The sequence below is a fragment of the Antrostomus carolinensis genome, unplaced genomic scaffold, assembly GCF_000700745.2.
Source record: "Antrostomus carolinensis isolate BGI_N321 unplaced genomic scaffold, ASM70074v2 scaffold394, whole genome shotgun sequence".
In the NCBI taxonomy this organism is placed as follows: domain Eukaryota; kingdom Metazoa; phylum Chordata; class Aves; order Caprimulgiformes; family Caprimulgidae; genus Antrostomus; species Antrostomus carolinensis.
In genome coordinates, this window is record NW_010312648.1 from 142,268 (window position 1) to 155,288 (window position 13,021).

At 38.7% G+C, this 13,021-nt stretch overlaps 1 protein-coding gene across 1 annotated transcript in view; it reads right to left on the bottom strand.

The window, feature by feature from the left end:
* LOC104524243 (disks large homolog 2) overlaps window positions 1–13,021 on the bottom strand; it is a gene marked incomplete at its 3' end in the record, with an annotated part of 153,228 nt that overhangs the window by 138,250 nt on the left and 1,957 nt on the right. The window contains exon 2 of the mRNA XM_029084759.1: window positions 11,242–11,366. Coding sequence (XP_028940592.1) covers window positions 11,242–11,366 — 125 coding nt within the window. The remainder of the gene's footprint in view (window positions 1–11,241; window positions 11,367–13,021) is intronic.

Genomic DNA, 13,021 nt, shown 5'->3' on the forward strand with positions numbered 1-13,021 from the left:
GGACGCTGGGACTGGCAGCTGCTCCAGAAAGCTTCCCTGAAATGCGCTCTTAAAATTCGTGTCAAATTTTCTTTATTAACCTATTTTGCAGGATCTACAGGAACTACTTCTTCCTTTTGCTATATCTCCCTCCCCAAAACTAAGTTGCTTCTCCCACCCTGCATTTCTTCTCCCTCTGCATTTCTCATCCAGCTCAATCATCAGCTTTAGTATCCTTTGCTCTTACCACATTTTTCCATTCCTCCGTCCGTTCTCTAACTCCCCAGTTTATCCTCAGTCTCTCTGCGTCTCGTCTCCCGCCACTGCCATGTACGATGCTTTCCTTCTGAAACTACTCCCACTAGCAACTGAGCACTGAAACTCCCGGCACATCCAGCCTGTGTCGGCAGCTCGGCTTGATCTGGGCGGCTCTGGCGGAGGCAGCAGCCTCTAATGGTGGCCAGAAGGAAAACTTCTGCTCACACAACAAATATTCATGTCTGCCCTTCAAAGCCAGAGGCCAAAGTGGGTCAGCGGAGAGATGAAGAATGAGAAAAACAAGGTGTAGGTAGCTGTGGGGTGTTGTGAGAGGAAGGTGTTTGGATAAAGGAAAGGGGAAAGAAAAACAAAACCCTGTAAAGTCTGAGATGAATGAAGGCACCAGGAAGCTGCAAAGCTCCTCCCAGCTGCAGGGCTGCTCTGCAGGTAGTGGAAGATGCCCCAGGCCAGGCTCTGTAGGTGTGGTAGAGCACAGGGACGGCTTCACAGCCCTGACTTACCCTCTGGCTGAGCTGGCTCCAGCGCCATGCAGGGACTTCAAGGCCCAGAGCCTGGAGGAAGAGCAGCAGCCTTTACCCAGCCTCTACAAGTCCAACCTGGGGAAGGATGACCCGTGTCCTTGGGACTGAGATAGGCTTTGTAAGTACACCAAACTACTCGGTTGTTCCTCACGGGTGGTTAAAATCCTCCCAGCTGACACTAGCACTGTCTGAAGCGTATTCAGGTTTGTGCAGGAAAACCAGTTACAACAGATAACCCAGAAGGCAATTCCCGATTCAGTATTTTTACAAGCACTTTTCATCTGGGGCTCTCAAAGTACTTTTGCAAATATGAACTCATTGAAGCTTCACAACAACCCCCGTGAGGCAAAGATAATGATCACCATACCCAGTTTATAAACGGGGAAACTTTAGCACAAAAGAAGAAAAGTGTTGCCACAGATCAGGCACAGCAAGTTGAGAACAAAACTGAGCAGTCCTGCCTCCCAGGCGCTTGCACTAACAAGTAGAAAACCCTCCCTTCTGCTCTGGTTTGATTGAGAATAACTATTCCAAACAAAGGTGTAGTGTTAAAAAAAAATGAAGGAGGAGAAAACATGTAGTTCAAGTTCGGTAAGAAACTTCAGCAGCTTCAGAGCATCAGTACCATTGGTCTACACATTTAACATTAGAGTTAGCTCCAAACAGGTAAGTGGAAAAAAAACCAACCAAGCAACCAAACTTGCTTTTTGTAATGAATGATTCAGAGTAACATGCAGAATGTCATGATGTAAGCAACAAATCCAAACAAAGCACTCGCACATATTGCAAGTTTGATATTAAAACTTGCATACCATGAGGAAATAAATTTAAACCCTCTGTTCTAACATCTGCAGTAAAAGCACAGCAAGAAATGGGACAACAATGATGAGGTACTGTCAGGAAATATGCCTTGGCTAAAGTCTGAAAGACCAAGTGTTTATTCAAACCACAGCTGAGAGTTTTGACAGTGTATGAGCAGACGGTCTCACCGTGTATTAGTGGTTTTGGCTGTCAGAAGCTAAAAGTTGACCAAGTTTTTTCTTAAAAGTTTGAGAATCAGATCTTTGCTGGTTATAAGGACTTTTTTTTTTTGTTAATAATAGCTTAAGTCAGTTCCTTTTTAATCCAAAATCTTATTTTCAAGTTCAATAGGAACTGAAAGAAATGAAGAATTCAGAAGTACCCCAGAGGGTTACACCTGTCAAGCACAGGAACAGATGTGAAATATTTTTCCTTGACTAATGCTAGACTCCATAGAGAGCTGGCTGATGATTTCTAAGGTGTGTAACCACAGAAGGCTTGTTACTGCAGAAAAATTATCACTGAGCTATTTAAATTTGTAACTGCAGTAGCAGTGCAAAACGTTGATGAAATAATCACTTGGACTTGGCTGCATGGTGCTGTTCTGCTGTGGCAGCACCCTGGGGCAATTGTAATTTCAGGCAGGATGGGTCCTAAAGGAACTCTTGGGAGAGAGCCCTGTTAACCCGTTCAGTACCATTGCATGAAATTCCTAGTGCAATGGGCGTGATATAACTGCAGTGTGGCTACAGTCCTAATAACATGCTATTTTGCTTAAGTGTTATTCACAAGCAGCGGTTTCAATTAGTGGAAAACTGTCAGGAACTTACAGGGGGAAGAAACTGATTCTTTGTGTTACAAAAGAAAATTTCTATAACTATGCCCATCACTGCTGTCTATAAAGAGGTCCCTAAAATTAACCAGTTTCAAATACCACAAGCCAGAGAGGTACCTTTTTCTTCTCATTAAATTCTATACTGACAATTCAGCTGCTAAAACATAATTTCCCTTTCCTTTCTTGTACCACATAAGAGAATCTTTACAGCCTACCAAATTGTTTAAAAAATAGGAAAAGCAGAAATATAATCAAATTCAGAGACATGCTGGGGCTCTGCAATGCCAAATAAAGAATGCAAATTTCACATAGAAAAAAGGAGAAAAAGAAGGATTTGGCTAAAGAAAAGTTAAGTGGTGAAGGCAATGGAGAAGCCAATTACATGGTAACATATTCCATTGATGAAAAGATTTATAAGTTGACAATTTAAAACTTGAGTGATGGTAAGACTTTAAACATAATGTACAAAAATCAGATTTGGATTTTGTGACCTGCCTTTTTTCTTGTAGATGCCCTATGGTAATTCTATCTTTTTTTTGTTCCACAGTAGTTCAAAAAATGATACGCACAGATACACAAACAAACAGAGTTAATATGATCAAACTTCCTAACACAAACCAGGACAGAGCGAGCAGTCAATAATTCATGATCTAATTTATGGCTGTCTACAAAGCAAGCACGTTTTGCCTATTGGGGTGAATGTCTCTTTATTAACTTACTGCTAAATTGTGTACTGAACTAATAGTATTGTCAGAGGCCTGTAAACAGTGCAGATATGAATCAGTGTTTTGTGGCAGAACTGCAGTTATAATATCCTGAACAAGCTGTATGCCATTGTACACACATAGACCTGGAACTGATAGGCTTAATACAAGATCAAAAGTTAACAAACAGGGACTCAGGCAAGTGTGAAGTGAATCACAAAGCACACACTTCTGTTTTGGTGTATAATGATGGTGAAATAAAGCCAGTTGCCCAAGCTAGATTAGAGACACATGACACACTTGTAAAGAACAGGATCTCTCCTGGGAATAGCTCTTCACATTAATCTGAAAAAGCCCCTAGTTTTTTCCTGTTATCACTCCCAATTCACTTCTTAGTAAGCAATCTAGAGCTACAAACAAATACCAACAGGCTACAACTGTGTGCCTGCTGCTGCTGGAGGGATTTAGGTTCCAGACTTTTCATCAGAGGCAAAGCAATATCAGCACAACCCATGGGGCAAGGACTGAGGGGGTCTCTTATCTAGCCAACTCTCAAGTGGGGACTTGCTTCTGTTTCCTTTCTTCCATTTCTTCTTTCCTTTAAGTTTCTCAGGTAAGCTTCACACAATGGTTATACCGGTGTATTTCTTAATTCCAGTTTTCAAGCTCTGAACAAATACCAGGAAATTGTAATATTTCCTCTCTGGTTCATCTTTAGTGAAACACAGAAATATGTTTAAAAATCTGATCAGAATGCAATCTTTATCTTTATATTAGTTTTTCTTAGTTTTATTTTTTATTAACAAAATATGCATGACAAAGAGTCTTATTTTCAGAGTTCCTCTCTTGCTACATATGTCTAGCTAAATTTTTAATCTTTTCACACATCACAGTGGGATAGTTGATAACTGAAGGGAACACAAGTCTAATTTGTTTAAAATCTTTACTGGTAGACATTTAACTGAAGCCTGTAAGGCACAGAAATATGAGAGAAAGGGTCACTATTGTATTCCAAGCTTTCTCCCTGATTTACTAGATGACTGAGGGCAAGTTATTTCAGTTCTTATCTCCTCCCATTAGCATGTGTATTATGTTCCTTTCCCCGCATCTAATCACTCGGAGAGCTGGAGGAAAAAAACTCAGTGGGGCTAACAATAATGGTGATGGTAGAACAACACAGAATGCCTTAAAAATGCTGCAGTTTCACAATCCTAAATCTCCTGACAATCAGTAATTAGAGTAATATCAGGAGAGACACTTTTACAAAGGAAAGATAAACACTGCATAGCCTTAGTAGTTTTTAACCTCTCCGTAGTCACATAGCTGGGGGTATGTGTGCTGTTTCTGATAAGTCGGCCACAGGTAACTTGCAATCAATCTATTCTTGTCAATGTGTTTAAGTTCTTCTTAGAAATATCCACACTTCTAAAGAAAATAAAAAACTATAGGTTCACAAATGGAAAGAGACTGGAGATCAGTTTCCTAGAAGAAAGAAAGAATGAAACAGCTACAGGTCCAGGCAGCTTACCAGGGCAGCGTGCCTCCAGGCACAACCACTTTCTTCCCTTTGACTCACCCCTCTTATAAACCCTTTTTCCTCTGGAGTACAGCTCAGGCTCAAATACCAAAATAAACTTTGGTACAAGATTAACCCATCAAATTGAAGCTCAAGGACATACAAATCTGTCTCACAGTCCTGTGAATAAGCCCATTTATATTCAGTCACATATGCAGTAACTCATTTTTGAATCACAGGTTCAGTAAGAGTCCTATGACCATGAGATTGGTATAAAACATAAGATTTTAATCCTTGTTCTATCCAAGACTCTTTTATTTGGTTTTTTAGATCCCAAGACCTTTTAAAATTAACACAGTACACAGTTTTGTGAAAAATACTTCCACTATAAGATCAGAATAGGACTGTGAGAAACTATAAATAAAAAGAATGATTTTTGATTCAGAACAATTTTGGTTTATGATTGCTGAAAATAAATTCATATTTTGCAAGTCTGCTCTCTTAAACTTGGTCATAATTGAAAGCTTTTCATTATTCTTTTACTAATTCTTTTTTTTTTTTCCCAATCAAGTTATACCACTACACTGTGCTTGTAGTTCCATAAGCCGATCACTCTTGTTTTCACAGAGTATGATGATTTTTTTTTAGGTTTGTGTTGGCTTTTAGAAGCCAGAAGTTCACTTATGATCAATAGAAGGAACTACTGAGATAGTATATCAAAGTTCATTGCTTTATCTAGGCAATTGAGCCAATCACTGTATTTTTTCCTGTGACACAAACTGAAATAAACCAAAAAAAGGCACTGAGCCATAAATTACTAGAATCCTTTTTCTTCCAGAGAGTAAAAGAAGTCTAAATTCAGAGTTTCTTTATTAAAAAGTAGATTTTTTGCCCATGGACAACTGCCATTTGTGAGATAGAAGTAGAAGTTTTTATGCATCAAAAGTCTTAAAAGATCAAACTCTTGGGAGAAATTCTCCTTCAACTCAGTGGAATAGTTGCTGCTTCTGGAGATTTTATATTCTCTGTCTGTCACTGACTTGAAACTCAAAACTTCAAAGAAACATGATATGCAGCAATCAGAAAAAAAATCTAATTTTCAGTTAGACCCAAGTTTATTATACTCACATTTATATAATCAAATCCAAAATTATTTCTTCTGTATTCCATGAAATTATTTACTATATATTGTTTACTATATATGAAATTATTTTCTATATATTATATGGACATCATAAAAGATTTCACAGCTTTCTATGTTTTGCAAGCTTAGGAGTTTCTGCCAGTTCACTTACTGATTCATGTTTACAAATATCTAAAGGGAGAGTGTCTAGAGGATGGGGCCAGACTCTCCTCATGGGCACCTAAAAATAGGACAAGAGGCAATGGGCATAAACTGCAGCATGGGAAGTTCCACCTGAACATAAGGAAGAACTTCTTTACTGTGAGGGTGACTGAGCACTGGAACAGGATGCCAAGAGACGTTGTGGAATCTCCCTCCCTGGAGATATTTAAAAACTGTCTGGACAAAATCCTGTTTCATGTGCTCTAGTCCTTCCTTGAGCAGGGTGGTTGGACTAGGAGACCTTCAGAGGTCCCTTCCAAACTCAACCATTCTGTGATTCTGTGATTAACATAAAATGTCTTCTAAAATCTGAATTGTGCAGTGTATTGGTTCTTACACTAGTTCTAGAAGTCAGTACATTTCAGGAAGGGTAGTATGTAAACATAGTAGTTATTAATATTTGAAAGTTCAAGAAGTCTTTCAAAACCAGTATTTTATTAAAATAAATGTTGTCTAAAGTGGCTGTCAACTTTTACCATTTTTTTGAGCATTGCTGTAGAGATATGGGCTATGAAGAGGTACTCATAGTGTACAAATATTGTACCTATTGTACCTACTGTCAACAGAAGTACTGTTATCCACTGAAGGAAAAAAACAAACAAACAAACCAAAACCACAGAAACTTAATTACCTTTGTTCCAGTCTCACACACAAGTTTTATATATAAGAATAATCTACAGAATCATAGAACTATTCTGGAATAATCTACAGAATCATAGAACTATTCTGGACCTCTGGAGTTTATCTAGTCTAACCTCCTGCTCAAAGCAGTGCCAACCTGAAAGTTCAGTCACATGACTCAGGACTTTTTCCGGATGAACTCTGAATCCCTCTGAAGACAAAGATCCCGTAACTTCACTGAACCACCAGCTTTACTATTCTCATTAAAAAGATTTTATTTTTCCCTTAGACCCAATTGAAATTTCCCTTATTGCAACATGTGACTCTTGCCTCTAGTCCTTCCTTAAAGATCATCCAGTTCCAACCCCCCTGCCATGAACAGGGACACCTTCCACTAGACCAGGTTGCTCAAAGCCTCATCTAACCTGTCCTTAAACACTTCCAGGGAGGGGGCAGCCACAACTTCTCTGGGCAACCGGTTCCAACCTGTTCTATGCAGGCCTTCATTGCTGCCAGGGCACACTGCTGACTCAGGTGTGCAAATTACAGAATCACAGTATCACATAGGTTGGAAAGCAGCTCTTGAGATTATCTCATGAAACCTTCCCTTCTGAAGCAGGGTTAGCTAAAGCAAGTTGTCCAGGAACATGTCTGGTCAAGTTTTGAGTATCTCCAAGGATGGAGACTCCACAACCTCTCCAGGTAACCTGTGCCCAGAGTCAGTCACCCTCAAAGCAAAAAAGTGTTTCCTGATGTTCAGATGAAATTTCATGCATTTTGATTTGCATCCATTGCCTCCTGCTCTGTCACTAAGCACTACTTAACAAGAGTCTTGTCTCCTTTGTCTTCATTCCCTCCTATCAGGTATTTATACCTGATATTTACTCTCACCTTCAGTACGGTGTTCAGTTTTGGGCACCTCACTTACAAGAAGGACATGGAGGTGCTAGAGCGTGTCCAGAGAAGGGAACGGAGCTGGGGAAGGGTCTGGAGCACAAGTGTGATGAGTTCATGGCTGAGGGAACTGGGGGTGTTGAGCCTGGAGAAGAGGAGGCTGAGGGGAGACCTTCTGGCTCTGTCCAACTCCCTGAAAGGAGGGTGGAGAGAGGTGGGGGTGAGTCTGTTCAACCAAGGAACAAGTGACAGGATGAGAGGAAATGGCCTCAAGTTGTGCCAAGGGAAGTGTGGATTGGATGTGAGGAAGAATTTCTTTGCTGAAAGGGTTCTGAGGCATTGGAAGGGGTTGCCCAGGGCAGTGGTGGAGTCCCTGTCCCTGGAGGGATTGAAGAGTCATATAGAGGTAGTGCTTAGAGACATAGTTTAGTCATGGTTTAGAGGACTTGTCAGTGTGAGGTTAACGAGTTGGACTTGATGATCTTAAAGGTCTTTTCCAATCGAGGCGATTCTGTGATTAATGTACTTATAATTATAAATTGCCTGCTGGAGAGTTACTCCTTCCCAGGTGCAGGAGGTTGTATTTTCACTTATGTGAAGCTCCAGCTGACCTACTCCTCCACTTGTCAACTCATATATACATGCAAATGATTTGCAAGGTCTGTAGCACTAAGTCAATTTCTTGCAGGTTGCTTTCACAATCTTGCTATTTGAAGAACTTCACTCAGCTAAGTTAGATCAAAGGGACTTCATGTATAATGCAGTAAAAGTGATTTTCCAGACTTTTATGACTTAAAATCAGACAGAAGATTTAGAAGCCAGTTCAAATAGTCCACATGACTATATCATAGAGTATCTGCAGGCAGAATTTGAGGCAAAAATGGACAAGAGAAAGTCCAATCTGTCATTCTCAGGTAATTCAAAATTGGGCTTTTGCTAGGAACCTAGGTTATCATTGTTCTTGGCAGACATTACTGCATGTTGTTTAGCTTTTGTTCCTATAGAGTGGCCTTAGCTAATAAACTATTACATGAAATTAATTATCATGTAAGTCAGTGGAGATTGCCCCAGGATAGCTGTTCTCTTCAGTGGCATAACAGTAATGATCATTGATAAATATATTTTCAGGTGTTCCTAAAACATGACAGGATTGTGTCTTAGCTAGCATTGTAGCAAAGTGAAGCCCACTTGCCAGATAAAACAAGAAAAGGAGGAATCTTTGTAAAAACTATGTTTACAAATGAGAATAGGAAAAACAACCATACCAAATATATGCTTATCAATTATAACTTCAGAATGTGCTAACAAATACCATACTCTAAGAATATTATCTAAGTAATATGATTATTACACTAAACTCTTATTACAAAACACAAAGTTTGCCAGGTCTAATCTTAATATGGATTAATGAATTGCATTAGTATGCTATTTTTTTGTGGGTTTAGAAGATCTTTCTAAGACCTTTACAACACAATAATTACTAAATAATCATGAGTTAAATTTACAGTAGTTAATTAGTACAGCAATGGGTTATGAAATATTTGATTTCATGCAAAGATAGCATGACAAAATATTGCAATGGCTTCTGTCTTAAGAGCTTAAACTGAAAAAAACTTTCAAAAGTAAGTGAAAAGTCTACTAAAAAGATACTATTTTTTGCAAGGGACTCTTTCTTATTTGTAGAAAGTTAGATGCAGGTTTAAGACCCCTCTATGCTGTTCATCAATTCAAATTTGATAGCATGATTTCCAAATAGTGCTGTTACCTCATGCTGTATTTTGCATGAAGCTCACCTGGTCCACTGCAGACTTTTACAGTATAGATCACTAAAACTGAACTAGTAGAAGAAACTCGTTTTCATTTGAGTCACCAGTGAAAATATAGGCTCTTTTAAGATGTGATTCTTCTGTTCTATTTTAGACATTGACTTCAGGGTGAGATGAATCACAACCTAGAAATGCTTAGATTGTTCTTCACTATTAGGAGACTCTAAGATGACTAGCTTAGGGGTTGATATCTGCATTTTAGTCATAAAGTTACATGAGATTATTCCTACTCCTTTTGTCTGCAATCTTATTTAGACTGTAAATTCTTTAGGCACTGCCAACCCCCATGACTCCTCATCACTATAACAGTAAAAATAACAATCGCTTCCAAAATCATATTACTAGTCTAGTATAAGAAATATCCAAAACTTGCTCTAAAAACTGGCCCACTCCCCCTCTTTTTAATTTTGAATTAAAGAAAAAGGCTTTGGAAAAAAGGTTATTGCTACCATCTGGTCACATTTCATGAATTTTAGACCATCTGGTTTTGGCAAAGGCTGCCAGAGCTTAGATTCCAGTGCTGAGATCATGAAAGCTTCAGAATTTTATCCCAAATTGTTCCAGCTAAATTGTGTTTTTGAGGCATCAGCAGGCTTCACGACTGACAGATGGGTTCCAGTCTCTGTGATAGCTGAAAGCCTTTCTGCATTCAGTCTATAAGGAAAAAGAAGCACAAGCCCTTCTGTAGTTCCTCTTGTTTCAGAGATGTGCTACCATGTACTTGAGAACCACAACAAATGACCTGTGTGTCCATCTCAGGAGCTACAGCAATAGATTAGAATCATAAAATCATAGACTGGTTTGGGTTGGAAGGGACCTTTCAAGGTCGTCTAGTCCAACCTCCCCGCAGTGAGCAGGGACATCTCCAACTTGATCACTTTGCTCAGAACCCTGTCCAACCTGACCTTGAATGTTTCCAGGGATGGGTCATCTACCACCTCTCTGGGAAACCTGTGCCAGTGTTTCACCACCCTCACTGTAAAAAGTCTTCCTTGCATCTAGTCTGAATCTACCCTCTTTTAGTTTAAAACCATTACCCCTTGTCCTGTCACTACAGGCCCTGTTAAAAAGTCTGTCACCATCTTTCTTACAGGCCCCTTTCAAGTATTGAAAGGACACAATAAGGTCTCCCTCAAGCCTGCTCTTCTCCAGGCTGAACAACCCCAATTCTCTCAGCCTTTTTTCATAGGAAAGGTGTTCCATCCCTCTGATCCTTTTTGTGTTCCTCCTCTGGATCCACTCCAACAGGTCCATGTCCTTCTTGTACTGAGGACTCTACAGGTGGACACAGCGCTTCAGGTGGGGTCTCACCAGAGTGGTGTAGAGGGGCAGAATCCCCTCCATGGACCTGCTGGCTACGCTTCTTTTGATGTGGCCCAGACTACACTGGAGGTGCTGCAGAATATAGAGCATAGCCATCACATCCTCACAGAGCAAAAAATGTTTGGGAATAGAGGTAGGCACACGTTATTACTGTGGTGAAATAACAGGGAGCGTCTACAAATAGCTATGACTATTTAGTAATGGCTCTGTAGTTTGGGAAGTCTTGATGGCCTTAATGTATAACACTAATGCATAGTTCTTCAGCCATGAACATACAAAAACCAAACAGAGAACACTCTCATGCTGGTAAGCCTGTTTCCTCCTCTTGTCCTCATCTTGCCTTTTGTACTAAATGAAATGATGGGTACAAAGATGGAGGTGGCAGCAGCAAATGCTCCTTTATACAGGACTTTAATCTTATTCAATTGCTTTAAGCTACTTAAATCAGCTCTCCTACCTTAGTAGAAAGAAGACTCTAGTCATAGCATTTAATTCCACTGACCCCATGAAAGACCCAGTTCACATTTGACTCCTAGAGAATAATTTATAATAATGATGCATTTTGTTTCCAAACATACATAATGAGTCAGTTTTTACCTGAGTCTTCCATCCTCTGCTGCAGCTCCTCCTGGTATAATCTTAGTAATGAATATTCCAGGGTCATCCCCAATGTGAGGGTTATCTGTTCCTCCAGCAATACTGAACCCCAGGCCGGAATTCCCCTGGAAAAAAAGAAAAAAAAAAAAAGTAAATGCATCACCAGATGTTAGATTTCTACCGAATTTATTTACAGTGCAGGAACAACGTATCCTTGGTTCTTAAAGAAAGTACTTTATTTGGCAACTCCATACTTGAAGGCAGGTGACTCAGTCAGAAAAAAGTAATAGCTAAAGAGCAGAGGCTGCAAACACAAAGATTTCCCAGAGTTAATGGCAGAGTTAATGGATGCTCCTACAGAAGCAGGATTTGACCTAAATTTAATTGTTTTTAAAAGCAGTAACATAAATTAGCTTCTGAACTCCAATAGGAATTTATCCAAGCCAATGAGAGCTAGAGGCTAAAAACACTTCAGAGCTTTGAAAAAAGACTTTAAATCCCGCTGTCATTTATAAACAGAAACACTGAATAATATTTAGCTTTGAAGTGTTTTAGTACACCATTTGCTGTTGAAAAGTGACCATTGCTCAGATTCACATCCTTTAAAAAAACCTAAATCCACAAAACAAGACTATTTCTTACATCTTACTGATTTGCTAAAATGAAATATTTGAAAGACACATTATGAGGGTCTACTCAATAATCCTACTTACTGCTTTTACTACTTGTGAGAATATCATGGAAGATAAATAGGCATGTACAGACATACAAACACTTGCAACTTAAGTCACTGTTTTTCACACACAATTCTAGCCCTTTTTTGGAAGTATGTTATTACGCTTTTCTGCATAAACTAACATTTATCAGATATATTCTTTTGAATAAACTCGGTGCAATACTCAATCATTTAAGCCCTTGCATCACAAAATATTTTTATAATTAGGTATGGCACCTCTCTTTTTTTTTTTTTATTTTCCTTTTTTAATTAAATCAAATCTCATTTTTGTGTTTTTGAACTGTGTTTCAATTAGTAGTTCAGGCGTGTAATGCATTTTGTGTGCAAAAGCCTGCATGTTGCCTGCCTGCAGCATGTCAAATTCTCTGTTCTGTTATCAGTATTCTACATTCACAAGCAATGCAGTTCTCATTACTCAAGAGATGTACGTGCAATCTGCAGCTCTGCTATCAGCATAAAACTGTGAATAAATTTTCAATACTGAACTAATTTACAATCTAAGGAGAAGGATTTAGGACTACACATATCTTAATGCTTCTCAGCTTGTTATAATATGAAAAACATTATAATACTGAAACACCCTGTATATATTTTCTGTAAAGTTAATAAATATCTCCAGGCCAGCATTAGAAATCTTTGATTTAATCTCCCTTTCATCATTAGGATGATTCATCTCAGATTCAGGTTATTTTCCCAAAATTCTAACACATGCCTAATTATACAGTGCACTGTACACCAACATGCACTCTAAAAATACTTTAAGATTATTTTCCTGCAAGTTTTTCTATTTGCCATATTGGTAATGATGCTAATCTTTCAACACATAACAATGAAAATATGTATGCTTATACACACTTCAGGGAGCCTGGAACAAAAGCCTTAAAACAGTATTAAAACCAATGACAAATTTCTAGAAAGTTTGAATAAGTAATACATTATTTTTAAGGAAAAAAAACCCAAAAAGGTTTGTTTTATTCTTAACTCCGAAGAGATTTAAAAAATATGCAGTAACCTGTGTTTCTGAACAGAGGTATATTTCCAAAT